The 19,828-nt window shown below is 37.5% G+C and overlaps 1 protein-coding gene across 2 annotated transcripts; it reads left to right on the top strand.

Annotated features, from left to right (window-relative positions):
* Nucleotides 1–453: 453 nt before the first annotated feature.
* LOC131474472 (solute carrier family 22 member 7-like) lies at nucleotides 454–9,822 on the top strand. Of its 2 annotated transcripts, none has more exons than XM_058652351.1 (11): nucleotides 454–556; nucleotides 5,597–5,993; nucleotides 6,486–6,589; nucleotides 6,718–6,779; nucleotides 6,966–7,134; nucleotides 7,422–7,533; nucleotides 8,081–8,190; nucleotides 8,363–8,577; nucleotides 9,075–9,183; nucleotides 9,369–9,578; nucleotides 9,650–9,822. In XM_058652351.1, exons 2-11 carry the CDS (start codon nucleotides 5,598–5,600, stop codon nucleotides 9,723–9,725), a joined length of 1,563 nt encoding a protein of 520 aa, XP_058508334.1. In that variant the 5' UTR covers nucleotides 454–556; nucleotide 5,597; the 3' UTR covers nucleotides 9,726–9,822. The 2 variants fall into 2 exon arrangements, with proteins under 2 accessions (XP_058508334.1, XP_058508333.1); XM_058652350.1 differs by having other exon boundaries at nucleotides 6,718–6,872.
* Nucleotides 9,823–19,828: the final 10,006 nt, after the last annotated feature.

The following is a 19,828-nucleotide window of genomic DNA, read 5'->3' as shown; positions in this document are numbered from 1 at the left end:
TCTAAGTATAATATGTTTTAACATGGTTTTATGTTCTGATGTCAGGGAGATAAAAACAAACAAACATGGGTTTAACAGCAACATTTTTCTTACATAAGTTAAAGAGCAGAACTTTTTTTTTACAGTGTATAACAGACATCAACATTTTAAAATGTTTAAACACAAACATTGACAAAATTAACAAAAAATAAACAAATGAAAGATAAAAAGCCTTAAAAAACATTGTTGATAATAAAAGTGTTGAACATGAAAAGAATAATGATTATAAATCAAAATCTACAAATCATCAAAGTTCAACGTGAACTGAAAAAGTTGATTTAACTAAAAACGTGATTACACAAAAACACGTGGAGGAAACAGAAGGCGTATCCATGACACGCCTTTATTGGACACAAACGTGTCTTATAACTTAATATTTGACAGCTTCACAGTCCAAAGGTGATCAACAGAGGAAGGATCAGGTCGACTGCTGCTGCTGGTGCTGCTGCTGGTGAGGAGGAACCCTTACTTCATATCTCCTCCTTTCTCCTGACATTGCAGACGTCCACGCTTACAGGTGAGGAACTCTTCTTCTCTTCTTCTTTTCCTCTGTCTTAGATCTGTGGGATTAGATCAGAAAGAGGAAGCAAGTGAGAGAAGATGTGAAGAGAAAGAGAAAAGGAAGAAGACAAACCATGGAGAACCAGAGACGAAGAAGAAAGAGGAGGAGAAGAAAGACCAGAGACCAGAAACTGGAGAGCTACACACGTGGACAAAATTGTTGGTACCCTTCTGTTAATGAAAGAAAAACTCACAATGGTCACAGAAATAACTTGAATCTGACAAAAGTAATAATAAATAAAAATTCTATAAAATTTAACCAATGAAAGTCAGACATTGCTTTTCAACCATGCTTCAACAGAATTATTTTAAAAAATAAATTCATGAAACTGGCCTGGACAAAAATGATGGTACCATTAACTTAATATTTTGTTGCATAACCTTTTGAGGCAATCACTGCAATCAAACGATTCCTGTAACTGTCATTGAGACTCCTGCACCTCTCAGCAGGTATTTTGGCCCACTCCTCATGAGCAAACTGCTCCAGTTGTCTCAGGTTTGAAGGGTGCCTTTTCCAGACAACATGTTTCAGCTCCTTCCAAAGATGCTCAACAGGATTTAGGTCAGGGCTCATAGAAGGCCACTTTAGAATAGTCCAGTGTTTTCCTCTTAGCCATTCTTGGGTGTTTTGGGTCATTGTCCTGTTGTAAGACCCATGACCTGTGACTGAGACCAAGCTTTCTGACACTGGAGAGCACATTTCTCTCTAGAATCCCTTGATAGTCTTGAGATTTCATTGTACCCTGCACAGATTTGAGACACCCTGTGCCAGATGCAGCAAAGCAGCCCCAGAACATAACAGAGCCTCCTCCATGTTTCACAGTAGGGACAGCGTTCTTTTCTTTATATGCTTCATTTTTCCGTCTGTAAACATAGAGCTGATGTGCCTTGCCAAAAAGTTCAATTTTTGTCTCATCTGTCCATAGGACATTCTCCTAGAAGCTTTGTGTCTACATGTAGTTTGGCAAATTCCAGTCTGGCTTTTTTATGATTTGTTTTCAACAATGGTGTCCTCCTTGGTCGTCTCCCATTAAGTCCACTTTGGCTCAAACAACAGCGGATGGTGCGATCCACGTCCAGGGAGGTTGGCTACAGTCCCATGAATCTTACATTTCTGAATATGTGCAACTGTAGTCACAGGAACATCAAGCTGCTTGGAGATGGTCTTAGAGCCTTTAACTTTAACATGCTTGTCTATAATTTTCTTTCTAATCTCCTGAGACAACTCTTTCCTTCGCTTTCTCTGGTCCATGTGTGGTACACACCATGTCACCAAACAGCACAGTAGCCCTATATATAGACCCACTGACTGATTACAAGTTTGTCGACACCTGTGATGCTAATTAGTGGACACACCTTGAATTAACATGTCCCTTTAGTCACATTATTTTCAGTCTTTTCTAGGGGTACCATCATTTTTGTCCAGGCCTGTTTCATGAGTTTATTTTTTTAAATAATTCTGTTGAAGCATGGTTGAAAAGCAATTTCTGACTTTCATTGGTTAAATTTCATAGAATTTTTATTTATTATTACTTTTGTCAGATTCAAGTTGTTTCTGTGACCATTGTGAGTTTTTCTTTCATTAACCGAAGGGTACCAACAATTTTGTCCATGTGTGTAATTCAGATTCTGTGAAGCTGTGAAGCACCAAAGAAGAAGAAGAAGACTTTGACTTTAAGAAAACCTTAATTAAGGAAAACAGTTTTCCAAACCAACAATTCATTAATAATAGTCAATAATCAACTCACTCACTCACATGCACACACAATTAAACATTAAGCTGCATTGACCCATCCTCTATTACTGAACACAGGACCTGTCCAATGCCCCACATTTCCTCAAAAGCTCCCAGGTTACAGGTCAATCTGTGGAACGAGTGCTCTATCCTGAGCCTGGCTGAGACCAGGGCCTTCAGACAGAGCACCGGCTCCGTCCAGCCCACACCTGACACCTGGTTCTTGCGGCTCTTCCAAATTGCAAGCTTAGCAGATTCCAACAAGAAATTGATAAGAACCATTGTCTTTCTTTTTTTTACAGTATACCTCAACCCAAAATTAAAAACGGGAGCAGAAAAAACCTCTCCCAGAGCCTCTACCCACCTGTGCAAAAACTTAAACAGGTCTGCCAAGCGAGGACATGAAACCACCAAGTGTTCTAGAGTCTCTGTCTGCCCACAAAAGGGACATCCCTCCCCTTTAGGGGAAGTGTCCGCATTAAGAACCTCAGTCCATTTGGATTCTCTGAGGCCTGCCAGAGAACCAAAATTCAGCACTTTCACACAGCGGAGGTACAGCTGCTTTCTCCCACAGGTGATGAAACTGCCAAGGACCGGAGTCTTCATGGAGAGAAAGAGGCCACTCTTTTCTCTCCACTCTCCTACAGCAGGTTTGACGGCAAGTGATGGAAACACGTATATTGAGCCCTCGCTCCACTGGTCGACCAAGGCCCTGTCCTGGACAAAGGCCAACAGAGGAGCAGACAGGGACAGCTAGACCTCCCCAATAGCCTTCCCTATCAGTCTGGAGGACCTGATGTTCAGTGTTTCAGCCAGTGCCATGGGTGGTAACTTCATTAGGTGCCCTAATTTGGTGACACCAGCTTTGACAGTCACCGGAGAGAGTACCTCGCTGGGCAGAAAAAATTAGCTCCTCAAACAGCCACATACCAGGCCTGGGGTTTAGAGGCTGGATGATGTTCAAAGTCCTCCAGGCCTCCATCACTGACCTATAGAAAGCCGTAAGTCCAAGTAGGTTGCAATGGGGCTCGAGTAGAAGCAAATGCCTGTCCAGTCCGAGACGTCCGGCTTTCCTGAGTATGAGCTGGGCAGAAGCTAGCCAACATTGAAAGCAGCCATACAGCAGCTTCTGAGCGGCCTGTAAGCTGAAGGCCGCTATCCTGGACCGGATATCAATGAGGCCCTGTCCTCCCTCTGCCACAGGGAGGTACAGGACAGCTGCCCGCAACCAATGACGACCCGTCTAGAAAAAGTTTACCAGCAGTCTCTGCAGTGCTTCCACAAAACCTGGTGGTGGAACCAATACTTGTAGTTTGTGCCACAACGCAGAGGCAACAAGGTTGTTAAAAAAGAAGAGGTTAAAAAAGAATCTGGATGGTGCATCCATGCTGTTAAGGTGAGTGAACCGAGCTCAAACCAGGGCACCTTTGGCTCTCTCCCGCAGGAAGGAAATTTAGCTGCTGTGTTTTAGCTTGTAACTGGGTGTTCTGCTGCCCAGAGGCCACCTCCAGATTTATAATGTCAGCCTCTAAATGCTGCACAGCTTTCCTAATATTAGCTGTGGAATAGGCTGAGAACTGCTGACAGAACACCCTGATATGGCCTTTCCCAACCTCCCACCACTGACTCAAGGAGGGGAAAAACTCTTTCCTTGACCTCTAGTATGCCCAGAACAAATTAAAATTTTTACGAAAAACAGTCAGACAAAAGTTTAACATTAAAATGCCAAAAGGATTTGACGTTGTCATTGGCTGATAAAACTCCATGCAGACGAACTGGTTATCAGTAAAACCTACTGGGAGGGTGTAGCACGTGGCCGCTCTATTAATAAAATCAGACGACAGGTAAACCCTGTCCAACCTGGCTGCACTGACCACACCTCCTACAACTCTTACCCAGGTGTATTGTCTGACTGACCGCTGCTTCATCCTCCAAACATCTACTAGGTCAGCCTCTGTTAGCAGCTGTCTCAAAGCTGCAGCTGACTGAGGGTGCAGCTCTTGACCAGTCCTGTCTACAGGATCTGTGCAGCAGTTCCAGTCACCCCCCATGACAACACACTGTCCCTGTCCACATAGACTTTTTTAAAATGTTAAAAACAACTGAGCGCTCTGGGCCTCGGTTTGGAGCGTAGACGTTGATAAAAATAATACAAAAGCCTTGGATCTCGGCTTTAACTGCGAGGATTCTCCCCTTCACAACCTCTGTGATATTTAGAACATTTACATTTAAAGATGGAGAGAATAAAACAGCGACTCCTGCGCTGATGTTAGAGCTGTGACTGAGCACAATCTGTCCCCCCCACCAAAACTTCCAATCTGTCTCATTCACACTGTCACTATATTCATTTTCTTCTGGTTTATAATCTCAGGTATTGCGGGTCTCTCTTCTGTGCGTTTCTGCCCCCATTGATATTTAAAGTGCCCCCTTTAAACCGTGCATGAAAGATGGAGAGAGTGTGGAAACACCCAGTGTTGTATGGTCATTATTCCATTTCCTTAAACCTTCATTTTTTTCACTCTTTTCCGTAGTTATGCCTAATTCTTTCCTAACTGTAAACTGTAGAAATGTACGTCTTTAAACAGAAGCGTTTCCTTTCATCCAGTAGATCACAACCAACCACTCTTTATAGAGTGTTTACTGTTTCAATTCATTTTTTGCCATTGGGAAAATATTCAAACACACGAGCTGACTTACCGAACGTTTCATCTAAAAAGAGATTAATCTCATTTAGAGAGTATAATTCAGCACAATTAGAAAATAAGAAAAAAGATACTTAGGTTTAAATAAATATATATAGATATATATGAGTTTCTAGCTCTCCTTGCTGCTCTCTTCTCACAACCACACACCACGTGGTGAAGAAGAAGAAGAAGAAGAAGAAGAAGAAGAAGAAGAAGAAGAAGAAGACAAACCCTGAGAGGAAAAAGGACATAATGGAGTAGTGAGTGAAGGAGGACCAAGAACCAAGAAGAAATTTAAATTTAAACTCACAACTTCTGTTCTTCTGAGTTTCAGACTGTGAGTGAACTGACCACCAGGGGGCAGAATATTTTTTTCTTTTTTTAAATGAATTAAAATAGAAAACAGTTTGTTGCAGTTGAGATGTTCTACAGAAGAACAGAGGATCTGTAATTCAACTCATGACTAACAATCAACTCATTTACAATTAAGAAATAAAGGATGACGGAATCCAGAGAAATGGCAGTAATGATAACTAACTAACTAACTAACTAACTCATTGAATGTGTGTGTCTTCAGGATGAAGTTTGAGAAGATCTTGGAGGAGATCAATGGTTTCGGCTCTTTCCAGCTTCTCCTCATCGTCCTGCTCTGTTCTCCTCGTATCGTTCTCCCGTGTCACTACCTGCTAAACATCTTCATCGCCACGGTGCCTCCTCATCACTGTGACCTCAGTGACCTCAGTGACCTCGACGACGCTGCAGAGACGCTCACAAACCTGAGTGACGCACAGAGACTGACGGTCAGCGTTCCAAAGCACAAAGATGGGACCTTCAAGTCGTGTGAGATGTTTGCAGAGCGTCAGTTTCAGCTTTTATCTAACATCTCAAACATTAGCGCTGACGTGTCCACAGTCCAGTGTCACAGCGGGTGGGTTTACGACAACTCCAGCTTCAGCTCCACGCTCGCAACAGAGGTAAAAAACATTTGTTCTCACAGAAAACGTCTTTTTACAGAAACGTCAGCGTCTTCAGGTCGAAGATTCCGATTTTAGACAAAAGACTCACAAGATCAAATCTACCATATTTTATAAGATCATCAGTGACTTTGTGTTTCTGCGTAAACCGCTCACTCTCCCACACCAAAGCCCAAAGGGAAAACTAGTGAGGACACAGGAGCTGTTGGTCCACTGCTGCCTCGTGTGGTCACTTTGTGTCACGTAAATAAATCTAAATTAAGTTTTTCAAAAGCTGAATTCACAGAATAAGACGTGTGAACTTAGTGATGGAGGCAGCAGTGGATCAACAACTCCTGTGTGTGTGTGAGTGGTTTACAAACGTCTGTCTGACAGTGACGACAAAGACGTGAACGCGTTCTTGCGTTTTTACAGAATGAAGATATTTTTTTAATGACATCATTATTATATGTTATATATAAATATGTGATTCCTGATGTCCCGCCTTCACAGTGGGACCTCGTCTGTGACAGGAAGAGTCTGAGGAACACCACGGGTACCATCTTCTTCCTGGGAGTGATGGTGGGATCCATAGTTTTTGGATTCCTCTGTGATAAGTACGTATATACACACACACACACACACACACACACATACATATACTGTATATATGTGTATACACAACACACCAACACACATGATGTTTAACCTTAAAAATGATGAAGATTTATTTGAAATGTTCCAGATACGGGAGGAAGAAGACTCTCCTGGTGTCGTACGTGATCTCGATGGTGTTCAGCCTCTCCAGTGCGTTTGCAAACTCCTACGTCATGTTCGCCGTGCTCAGGTTTCTCACTGGGTTCGGAATGACGGGAATCGGCATCAATTCATTGGTTCTCTGTGAGCCGACAATCATTCACGTTCAATCACAATCAAACAGCTGCTACTGTCTGAGTCTTTACGGTGAAATGTTGTCGCGTGTCTTGTGTGCAGCCATCGAGTGGGTCGACGCAGACCACAGGTCGTTTATCGGCGTGATCGGCAGCTTGTCCTGGTCTGTGGGAAACATGATGCTCGCCGGCTTTGCCTTCTTGGTGAATGACTGGCGGACGCTGGTCATGGTTGTGACGGCACCGCTGGGCCTGGCAGTTTTGACCTGGTGGTGAGTGAAGTATCTGAACAACATGTTCACGTCTTTATGTCACCGTGAGACACTTTCTCATGTAAACCATTCACTCTCCCAAACCAAAGCCCACAGAGAAAATCAGTGATTTGAGCTCAAAAGGACACTGGAGCTGCTGGTCTACTGCTGCCTCGTGTGGTCATTTTGTGTTACTGGGCTTTGGTGTGGGAGAGTGAGTGGTTTCCTGTTGGAGAAGTGTGTCTCACAGTGAGATAACGACGTGCACACAGTATCCTTAATGAATGAGTATTTGAATGTATGTGCAGGTGGATTCCTGAATCTGCTCGATGGCTGTTGGCCAACGGTAAAGTGGAGACGGCTCAGTTTTACCTCGACAGATGTGCAAAGTTCAACAAGAGAGCAAAAGTAAATGTGGAGGTCAGTCAGCGTCACCTTAAACATTTACGTCTGTGTTTAAAGTTCAAACGGTGATTTGATGATTTAAAGAACTGTTGGGAGTGAGTTTGCCATTCTTTACATTAAAGGGGCAGTTCAGGACTTTTGAAGGGTCATTGAGTTAATGTGTCACATTCTGGGGGCTGACCTCTGACCCCTGTTTACTCCCTGTGGCAAGAACATTTCTGAGGAAAAAAAATGGTTTTAGTTGCTCACACTGCCACACCAAAGTCCACAGAGAAAATCAGTGATTTAAGCTCTCAGTGACACAGGAGCTGCTGCTCTACTGCTGCCTCGTGTGGTCATTTTGTGTCACTGAGGTCAATCTGAACGAAGAATTTCAAACGCCAAATTTTTCAAAATAAGACATTTGAACTCGGTGATGGAGGCAGCAGTGGATCAACAGCTCCTGTGTGTGTGACTGGTTTTCTCTGTGGGCTTTGGTGTGGGAGAGTGAGCAGTTTACTAAGTGTCAACAGTGAGATAAGATGATGAACACATCATCAAAGACGTCTGTGCTTCATTACAGACTCTCTGCAACAAGGAAGACCTTGAAACGCAAGACAAGAACTATACGTACCTTCACCTGATCAAGACCCCGAAGATTAGAAAAATATCGGTGATCATTGGGATTGTGTGGTGGGTGTCAAAGGTCACAGTCACAGACATTTAAATGACCTCTGTCAACATTAATAGGAACTTTGCAGTAAAGACAATAAAGAGTAAACGTGGGTTAAAAAACATCAAGAAATATGAATTCAATGTTAGCATTTAAAAAAACAGCATATACAGTGAATGTGTGTGTGTGCAGGTTCGGAGTTGCGGCCACGTATTACGGAATCAGCCTGAACATCGGAGGCTTGGGTCTGAACGTTTACCTCACACACTTCATCTACGCAGCCATCGAAGTTCCCGCCAAACTCATGATTTACTGTTTACTCGACATCATCGGACGCAGGAAGTGTCAGTCAGGAACGCTGTTACTGACGGGAACCTGCATCGCCATCAACATCCTTGTCCCCAGAGGTCAGAGTTCAACCAACATGAGTTTATCTTGTGTTTAGAAGCCTCACATTTCTGCAGTTTCTCTAGCGCCATCTTCAGTTGTTTTGAAATACAATGACAACAATGTGGACGGGAAGGTGAGGAAAAAAAGTGAGGGGTGGAGCTTGTGTGACATCCGCTGTCAATCACAGCATAGCCACACCCTTAAAATATTTCCTGCTTGACTCTTCTTTACAATGACCCGTAAAAATCAGACCCAACAAAAAATTGTGTAAAAACAGAACTTTGTTTCATAAAAAAATCTCATAAAAATCAAACCCTGAAAAAAACAGAGCCTTTTTAAAATGAGCTCAGGTGAAAATTGTCATAATTTCCTTTTTGTTTTAATCCAGTGGAGTCGCCCCCTGATGGCCATTCACGAGAATACAGCTTCACTTTCCAGACGCAGACGTCCATTTTTATTGTCACCAGAGCTGATGATGATCCACTCTAATCTAATCCCACTCGTTGCTTTGTAGATCTGTGGATTATTCGCAGCGTTGTTGCGATCCTTGGTAAAGGTTTGTCTGAAGCTGCCTTCACAACGGTTTTCCTCTACACGTCAGAGCTTTACCCGACAGTCGTCAGGTCAGTCACTGTCACACGTTCATCTCTGTATTCATGTATTCATTCATGTGTTTGGTGCGGGAGAGTGAGTGCAATCTTCAGTTTCCTGTTGGGAGATTAAGTACACACACACACACACACACACATTAGTTGTGAAACTCAGAGCTGTGAGTGTGTGAGTGAATGTTTGTCTGTGACGTCACCAGACAAAACGCTTTAGGCTACGCCAACTTCGTGAGTCGCGTGGGCGTCTCGGTGGCTCCGCTCGTCCTGCTGCTGGACGACGTGTGGACGCCCCTCCCTCAGATTGTCCTCTGCTGCGTGGCCGTCTCGTCGGGTCTTGCGTCTCTGCTGCTGCCGGAGACGCTGAAGGCTCGGCTGCCGCAGACCATCGACGACATCGAGGAGGAGCGCGGGTGAGACAGAGACGTCTGACGTCATCGAGATGTTTCTTACATCATGTTTTATGACTTTGTTTAAATTCCAGAAGAAACATCGTCTCCTCTCACGCCGCGGACTCTTCAGCTGTTTTCCTGGAACCAAAGAGCGAAGAAGACAGTTAGCAGCGAGGACACGAGTACACGAGGACACGAGGACAACAAAGACTTATTTTAGTTTCACACACTGAACCTTTTTAAATGAAACACATGAAGAAATACATTACATTACATTACATTACATGTCATTTAGCAGGCACTTTTATCCAAAGCGACTTACAATAAGTGCATTTAAACATTTGGGTACAAATAAGAGCTAGAAGTAAGTAAGAGCTTCAAGTAAGCCAAACTATGAAGTGCTAGTCATAAGTGCGATGTATAAGCAAGTTTTTTTTTGTATTTTTAAGTTAATCAAAACCACAAATGACATGCTGCTCCATTGTTCAGTTTGATCAATAAATGGACGATAGAATATTTTCATAATATTTCAAACAAAAAAATTTGAATTAATATCTGTTTATTGAATGATTCATTTAAATTTGTGTTGTGCTGTTGTTTGTCCCTTGTTGCCACGATGATTCAACACAAATGTCCTGTTTCTCTGCTGGAGACTAGATTACCCACAACGACATGTGTCAATGTAAGGACAAGCCCCAGTGTCCTACAGGATAAGACTCTCGACTCCTAAGCCAGGGATTGTGGGTTCAGGTCCCACCTGGGATGAACATGGACAACATACTAAACACAGTTCAGGACAAAACAGTAGTCACCACAGTTTAGTATGTTAACAACAAAAAAGTCATAGTATGTCGTACAAAAATGTCATAGTTTAGTATGTGGTCCAAAATGAGACACAAATGTCACAGTTTAGTATGTCCTCCAAACTGAGACAAAAAAGTCATAGTTTAGTATGTCGTCCAAAATGAGACGAAAAAGTCATAGTTTACTATGTCGTCCAAAATGTTACAAAAAAGTCATACTTTAGTATGTCGTCCAAAATGAGACAAAAATGTCATACTTTAGTATGTCGTCCAAAATGAGACAAAAATGTCATAGTTTAGTAAGTCGTTCAAAATGAGACAAAAATGTCATAGTTTAGTATGTCGTCCAAAATTAGACAAAAATGTCATAGTTTAGTATGTGGTCCAAAATGTGACAAAAAAGTCATACTTTAGTATGTCGTCCAAAATGTGACAAAAAAGTCATACTTGAGTATGTCGTCCAAAATGTGACAAAAAAGTCATACTTAAGTATGTCGTCCAAAATGAGACAAAAATGTCATAGTTAAGTATGTCGTCCAAAATGAGACAAAAAGTCATAGTTTGGTATGTCGTCCAAAATGAGACAAAAATGTCATAGTTTAGTATGTCGTCCAAAATGTTAAAAAAATTTCATAGTTTAGTATATCGTCCAAAATGAGACAAAAAAGTCATAGTTTAGTATGTGGTCCAAAATGTGACTAAAAAGTCATACTTTAGTATGTCGTCCAAAATGAGACAAAAAAGTCATACTTTAGTATGTCGTCCAAAATGAGACAAAAAAGTCATAGTTTGGTATGTCGTCCAAAATGAGACAAAAATGTCATACTTTAGTATGTCGTCCAAAATGAGACAAAAATGTCATACTTTAGTATATCGTCCAAAATGAGACAAAAAAGTCATAGTTTAGTAAGTCGTTCAAAATGAGACAAAAATGCCATAGTTTAGTATGTCGTCCAAAATGAGACAAAAATGTCATAGTTTAGTATGTGGTCCAAAATGTGACAAAAAAGTCATACTTTAGTATGTGGTCCAAAATGTGACAAAAAAGTCATACTTTAGTATGTCGTCCAAAATGAGACAAAAAGTCATAGTTTGGTATGTCGTCCAAAATGAGACAAAAATGTCATACTTAAGTATGTCTTCCAAAATGAGACAAAAATGTCATAGTTTAGTATATCGTCCAAAATGTGACAAAAAAGTCATACTTTAGTATGTCGTCCAAAATGTGACAAAAAAGTCATACTTTAGTATGTCGTCCAAAATGAGACAAAAAAGTCATACTTTAGTATGTCGTCCAAAATGAGACAAAAATGTCATAGTTAAGTATTTCGTCCAAAATGTGACAAAAAAGTCATACTTTAGTATGTCGTCCAAAATGTGACAAAAAAGTCATACTTTAGTATGTCGTCCAAAATGTGACAAAAAAGTCATACTTTAGTATGTCGTCCAAAATGAGACAAAAAAGTCATACTTTAGTATGTCGTCCAAAATGAGACAAAAATGTCATAGTTAAGTATGTCGTCCAAAATGAGACAAAAAGTCATAGTTTGGTATGTCGTCCAAAATGAGACAAAAATGTCATACTTTAGTATGTCGTCCAAAATGAGACAAAAATGTCATAGTTTAGTATATCGTCCAAAATGAGACAAAAAAGTCATAGTTTAGTAAGTCGTTCAAAATGAGACAAAAATGCCATAGTTTAGTATGTCGTCCAAAATGAGACAAAAATGCCATAGTTTAGTATGTCGTCCAAAAAGTCATAGTTTAGTATGTCGTCCAAAATAAGACAAAAAAGTCATAGTTTAGTATGTTGTCCAAAATGAGACAAAAAAGTCATAGTATTGTATGTCGTCCAAAATCAGTCAAAAAAGTCATAGTTGAGTATGTCGTCCAAAATGAGACAAAAAAGTCATAGTTTAGTATGTCGTCCAAAATGAGACAAAAATTTCATAGTTTAGTATATCGTCCAAAATGAGACAAAAAAGTCATAGTTTAGTAAGTCGTTCAAAATGAGACAAAAATGTCAAAGTTTAGTATGTGGTCCAAAATGTGACAAAAAAGTCATACTTTAGTATGTCGTCCAAAATGTGACAAAAAAGTCATACTTTAGTATGTCGTCCAAAATGAGACAAAAATGTCATAGTTAAGTATGTCGTCCAAAATGAGACAAAAAGTCATAGTTTGGTATGTCGTCCAAAATGTGACAAAAAAGTCATACTTGAGTATTTCGTCCAAAATGAGACAAAAATGCCATAGTTTAGTATGTCGTCCAAAATGAGACAAAAATGCCATAGTTTAGTATGTTGTCCAAAATGTGACAAAAAAGTCATACTTTAGTATGTCGTCCAAAATGAGACAAAAAAGTCATACTTTAGTATGTCGTCCAAAATGAGACAAAAATGTCATAGTTAAGTATGTCGTCCAAAATGAGACAAAAAGTCATAGTTTGGTATGTCGTCCAAAATGAGACAAAAATGTCATAGTTTAGTATGTCGTCCAAAGTGTTAAAAAAATGTCATAGTTTAATATATCGTCCAAAATGAGACAAAAAAGTCATAGTTTAGTATGTCGTCCAAAATGAGACAAAAATGCCATAGTTTAGTATGTCGTCCAAAATGAGACAAAAATGCCATAGTTTAGTATGTCGTCCAAAAAGCCATAGTTTAGTATGTCGTCCAAAATGAGACAAAAATGCCATAGTTTAGTATGTCGTCCAAAATGAGACAAAAATGTCAAGGTTTAGTATGTCGTCCAAAATGTGACAAAAAAGTCATAGTATTGTATGTCGTCCAAAATCAGTCAAAAAAGTCATAGTTAAGTATGTTGTCCAAAATGTGACAAAAAAGTCATACTTTAGTATTTCGTCCAAAATGAGACAAAAAAAGTCATAGTTAAGTATGTCGTCCAAAATGAGACAAAAATGTCATAGTTAAGTATGTCGTCCAAAATGAGACAAAAATGTCATAGTTTAGTATATCGTCCAAAATGAGACAAAAAAGTCATAGTTTAGTAAGTCGTTCAAAATGAGACAAAAATGCCATAGTTTAGTATGTCGTCCAAAATGAGACAAAAATGCCATAGTTTAGTATGTTGTCCAAAATGTGACAAAAAAGTCATACTTTAGTATGTCGTCCAAAATGTGACAAAAAAGTCATACTTTAGTATGTCGTCCAAAATGAGACAAAAAAGTCATACTTTAGTATGTCGTCCAAAATGAGACAAAAAAGTCATAGTTTAGTAAGTCGTTCAAAATGAGACAAAAATGCCATAGTTTAGTATGTCGTCCAAAATGAGACAAAAATGTCATAGTTTAGTATGTCGTCCAAAGTGTTAAAAAAATGTCATAGTTTAATATATCGTCCAAAATGAGACAAAAAAGTCATAGTTTAGTATGTCGTCCAAAATGAGACAAAAATGCCATAGTTTAGTATGTCGTCCAAAATGAGACAAAAATGCCATAGTTTAGTATGTCGTCCAAAAAGCCATAGTTTAGTATGTCGTCCAAAATGAGACAAAAATGCCATAGTTTAGTATGTCGTCCAAAATGAGACAAAAATGTCAAGGTTTAGTATGTCGTCCAAAATGTGACAAAAAAGTCATAGTATTGTATGTCGTCCAAAATCAGTCAAAAAAGTCATAGTTAAGTATGTTGTCCAAAATGTGACAAAAAAGTCATACTTTAGTATTTCGTCCAAAATGAGACAAAAAAAGTCATAGTTAAGTATGTCGTCCAAAATGAGACAAAAATGTCATAGTTAAGTATGTCGTCCAAAATGAGACAAAAATGTCATAGTTTAGTATATCGTCCAAAATGAGACAAAAAAGTCATAGTTTAGTAAGTCGTTCAAAATGAGACAAAAATGCCATAGTTTAGTATGTCGTCCAAAATGAGACAAAAATGCCATAGTTTAGTATGTTGTCCAAAATGTGACAAAAAAGTCATACTTTAGTATGTCGTCCAAAATGAGACAAAAAAGTCATACTTTAGTATGTCGTCCAAAATGAGACAAAAATGTCATAGTTAAGTATGTCGTCCAAAATGAGACAAAAAGTCATAGTTTGGTATGTCGTCCAAAATGAGACAAAAATGTCATACTTTAGTATGTCGTCCAAAATGAGACAAAAATGTCATAGTTTAGTATATCGTCCAAAATGAGACAAAAAGTCATACTTTAGTATGTCGTCCAAAATGAGACAAAAATGTCATAGTTAAGTATGTCGTCCAAAATGAGACAAAAAGTCATAGTTTGGTATGTCGTCCAAAATGAGACAAAAATGTCATACTTTAGTATGTCGTCCAAAATGAGACAAAAATGTCATAGTTTAGTATATCGTCCAAAATGAGACAAAAAAGTCATAGTTTAGTAAGTCGTTCAAAATGAGACAAAAATGTCATAGTTTAGTATGTCGTCCAAAATGAGACAAAAATGTCAAAGTTTAGTATGTGGTCCAAAATGTGACAAAAAAGTCATACTTTAGTATGTCGTCCAAAATGTGACAAAAAAGTCATACTTTAGTATGTTGTCCAAAATGAGACAAAAATGTCATAGTTAAGTATGTCGTCCAAAATGAGACAAAAAGTCATAGTTTGGTATGTCGTCCAAAATGAGACAAAAATGTCAAAGTTTAGTATGTGGTCCAAAATGTGACAAAAAAGTCATACTTTAGTATGTCGTCCAAAATGTGACAAAAAAGTCATACTTTAGTGTGTTGTCCAAAATGAGACAAAAAAGTCATACTTTAGTATGTCGTCCAAAATGAGACAAAAATGTCATAGTTAAGTATGTCGTCCAAAATGAGACAAAAAAGTCATAGTTTAGTATGTTGTCCAAAATGAGACAAAAAAGTCATAGTTTAGTATGTCGTCCAAAATGAGACAAAAATGCCATAGTTTAGTATGTCGTCCAAAAAGTCATAGTTTAGTATGTCGTCCAAAATAAGACAAAAAAGTCATAGTTTAGTATGTTGTCCAAAATGAGACAAAAAAGTCATAGTATTGTATGTCGTCCAAAATCAGTCAAAAAAGTCATAGTTGAGTATGTCGTCCAAAATGAGACAAAAAAGTCATAGTTTAGTATGTCGTCCAAAATGAGACAAAAATGTCATAGTTTAGTATATCGTCCAAAATGAGACAAAAAAGTCATAGTTTAGTAAGTCGTTCAAAATGAGACAAAAATGCCATAGTTTAGTATGTCGTCCAAAATGAGACAAAAATGCCATAGTTTAGTATGTTGTCCAAAATGTGACAAAAAAGTCATACTTTAGTATGTCGTCCAAAATGTGACAAAAAAGTCATACTTTAGTATGTCGTCCAAAATGAGACAAAAAAGTCATACTTTAGTATGTCGTCCAAAATGAGACAAAAATGTCATAGTTAAGTATGTCGTCCAAAATGAGACAAAAAGTCATAGTTTGGTATGTCGTCCAAAATGAGACAAAAATGTCATACTTTAGTATGTCGTCCAAAATGAGACAAAAATGTCATAGTTTAGTATATCGTCCAAAATGAGACAAAAAGTCATAGTTTGGTATGTCGTCCAAAATGAGACAAAAATGTCATAGTTTAGTATATCGTCCAAAATGAGACAAAAAAGTCATAGTTTAGTAAGTCGTTCAAAATGAGACAAAAATGTCATAGTTTAGTATGTCGTCCAAAATGAGACAAAAATGTCAAAGTTTAGTATGTGGTCCAAAATGTGACAAAAAAGTCATACTTTAGTATGTCGTCCAAAATGTGACAAAAAAGTCATACTTTAGTATGTTGTCCAAAATGAGACAAAAATGTCATAGTTAAGTATGTCGTCCAAAATGAGACAAAAAGTCATAGTTTGGTATGTCGTCCAAAATGAGACAAAAATGTCAAAGTTTAGTATGTGGTCCAAAATGTGACAAAAAAGTCATACTTTAGTATGTCGTCCAAAATGTGACAAAAAAGTCATACTTTAGTGTGTTGTCCAAAATGAGACAAAAAAGTCATACTTTAGTATGTCGTCCAAAATGAGACAAAAATGTCATAGTTAAGTATGTCGTCCAAAATGAGACAAAAAGTCATAGTTTGGTATGTCGTCCAAAATGAGACAAAAATGTCATAGTTTAGTATGTCGTCCAAAATGTTAAAAAAATGTCATAGTTTAGTATATCGTCCAAAATGAGACAAAAAAGTCATAGTTTAGTAAGTCGTTCAAAATGAGACAAAAATGTCATAGTTTAGTATGTGGTCCAAAATGTGACAAAAAGTCATACTTTAGTATGTCGTCCAAAATGAGACAAAAAAGTCATACTTTAGTATGTCGTCCAAAATGAGACAAAAATGTCATAGTTAAGTATGTCGTCCAAAATGAGACAAAAAGTCATAGTTTGGTATGTCGTCCAAAATGAGACAAAAATGTCATAGTTTAGTATGTCGTCCAAAATGTTAAAAAAATGTCATAGTTTAGTATATCATCCAAAATGAGACAAAAAAGTCATAGTTTAGTAAGTCGTTCAAAATGAGACAAAAATGCCATAGTTTAGTATGTCGTCCAAAATGAGACAAAAATGCCATAGTTTAGTATGTCGTCCAAAAGTCATAGTTTAGTATGTCGTCCAAAATAAGACAAAAAAGTCATAGTTTAGTATGTTGTCCAAAATGAGACAAAAAAGTCATAGTTTAGTATGTCGTCCAAAATGAGACAAAAATGCCATAGTTTAGTATGTCGTCCAAAAAGTCATAGTTTAGTATGTCGTCCAAAATAAGACAAAAAAGTCATAGTTTAGTATGTTGTCCAAAATGAGACAAAAAAGTCATAGTATTGTATGTCGTCCAAAATCAGTCAAAAAAGTCATAGTTGAGTATGTCGTCCAAAATGAGACAAAAATGTCATAGTTTAGTATGTCGTCCAAAATGAGACAAAAATTTCATAGTTTAGTATATCGTCCAAAATGAGACAAAAAAGTCATAGTTTAGTAAGTCGTTCAAAATGAGACAAAAATGTCAAAGTTTAGTATGTGGTCCAAAATGTGACAAAAAAGTCATACTTTAGTATGTCGTCCAAAATGTGACAAAAAAGTCATACTTTAGTATGTCGTCCAAAATGAGACAAAAATGTCATAGTTAAGTATGTCGTCCAAAATGAGACAAAAAGTCATAGTTTGGTATGTCGTCCAAAATGTGACAAAAAAGTCATACTTTAGTATTTCGTCCAAAATGAGACAAAAATGCCATAGTTTAGTATGTCGTCCAAAATGAGACAAAAATGCCATAGTTTAGTATGTTGTCCAAAATGTGACAAAAAAGTCATACTTTAGTATGTCGTCCAAAATGAGACAAAAAAGTCATACTTTAGTATGTCGTCCAAAATGAGACAAAAATGTCATAGTTAAGTATGTCGTCCAAAATGAGACAAAAAGTCATAGTTTGGTATGTCGTCCAAAATGAGACAAAAATGTCATAGTTTAGTATGTCGTCCAAAGTGTTAAAAAAATGTCATAGTTTAATATATCGTCCAAAATGAGACAAAAAAGTCATAGTTTAGTATGTCGTCCAAAATGAGACAAAAATGCCATAGTTTAGTATGTCGTCCAAAATGAGACAAAAATGCCATAGTTTAGTATGTCGTCCAAAAAGCCATAGTTTAGTATGTCGTCCAAAATGAGACAAAAATGCCATAGTTTAGTATGTCGTCCAAAATGAGACAAAAATGTCAAGGTTTAGTATGTCGTCCAAAATGTGACAAAAAAGTCATAGTATTGTATGTCGTCCAAAATCAGTCAAAAAAGTCATAGTTAAGTATGTTGTCCAAAATGTGACAAAAAAGTCATACTTTAGTATTTCGTCCAAAATGAGACAAAAAAAGTCATAGTTAAGTATGTCGTCCAAAATGAGACAAAAATGTCATAGTTAAGTATGTCGTCCAAAATGAGACAAAAATGTCATAGTTTAGTATATCGTCCAAAATGAGACAAAAAAGTCATAGTTTAGTAAGTCGTTCAAAATGAGACAAAAATGCCATAGTTTAGTATGTCGTCCAAAATGAGACAAAAATGCCATAGTTTAGTATGTTGTCCAAAATGTGACAAAAAAGTCATACTTTAGTATGTCGTCCAAAATGTGACAAAAAAGTCTTACTTTAGTATGTCGTCCAAAATGAGACAAAAAAGTCATACTTTAGTATGTCGTCCAAAATGAGACAAAAATGTCATAGTTAAGTATGTCGTCCAAAATGAGACAAAAAGTCATAGTTTGGTATGTCGTCCAAAATGAGACAAAAATGTCATACTTTAGTATGTCGTCCAAAATGAGACAAAAATGTCATAGTTTAGTATATCGTCCAAAATGAGACAAAAAGTCATAGTTTGGTATGTCGTCCAAAATGAGACAAAAATGTCATAGTTTAGTATATCGTCCAAAATGAGACAAAAAAGTCATAGTTTAGTAAGTCGTTCAAAATGAGACAAAAATGTCATAGTTTAGTATGTCGTCCAAAATGAGACAAAAATGTCAAAGTTTAGTATGTGGTCCAAAATGTGACAAAAAAGTCATACTTTAGTATGTCGTCCAAAATGTGACAAAAAAGTCATACTTTAGTATGTTGTCCAAAATGAGACAAAAATGTCATAGTTAAGTATGTCGTCCAAAATGAGACAAAAAGTCATAGTTTGGTATGTCGTCCAAAATGAGACAAAAATGTCAAAGTTTAGTATGTGGTCCAAAATGTGACAAAAAAGTCATACTTTAGTATGTCGTCCAAAATGTGACAAAAAAGTCATACTTTAGTATGTCGTCCAAAATGAGACAAAAATGTCATAGTTAAGTATGTCGTCCAAAATGAGACAAAAAGTCATAGTTTGGTATGTCGTCCAAAATGAGACAAAAATGTCATAGTTTAGTATGTCGTCCAAAATGTTAAAAAAATGTCATAGTTTAGTATATCGTCCAAAATGAGACAAAAAAGTCATAGTTTAGTAAGTCGTTCAAAATGAGACAAAAATGTCATAGTTTAGTATGTGGTCCAAAATGTGACAAAAAGTCATACTTTAGTATGTCGTCCAAAATGAGACAAAAAAGTCATACTTTAGTATGTCGTCCAAAATGAGACAAAAATGTCATAGTTAAGTATGTCGTCCAAAATGAGACAAAAAGTCATAGTTTGGTATGTCGTCCAAAATGAGACAAAAAAGTCATAGTTTAGTATGTCGTCCAAAATGTTAAAAAAATGTCATAGTTTAGTATATCATCCAAAATGAGACAAAAAAGTCATAGTTTAGTAAGTCGTTCAAAATGAGACAAAAATGCCATAGTTTAGTATGTCGTCCAAAATGAGACAAAAATGCCATAGTTTAGTATGTCGTCCAAAAGTCATAGTTTAGTATGTCGTCCAAAATAAGACAAAAAAGTCATAGTTTAGTATGTTGTCCAAAATGAGACAAAAAAGTCATAGTTGAGTATGTCGTCCAAAATGAGACAAAAAAGTCATAGTTTAGTATGTC

The sequence above is a fragment of the Solea solea genome, chromosome 15 (genome assembly GCF_958295425.1).
Source record: "Solea solea chromosome 15, fSolSol10.1, whole genome shotgun sequence".
Lineage (NCBI taxonomy): Eukaryota > Metazoa > Chordata > Actinopteri > Pleuronectiformes > Soleidae > Solea > Solea solea.
Note: the sequence above shows the minus strand (reverse complement) of the source record. Positions and strands in the feature narration are given on the sequence as shown.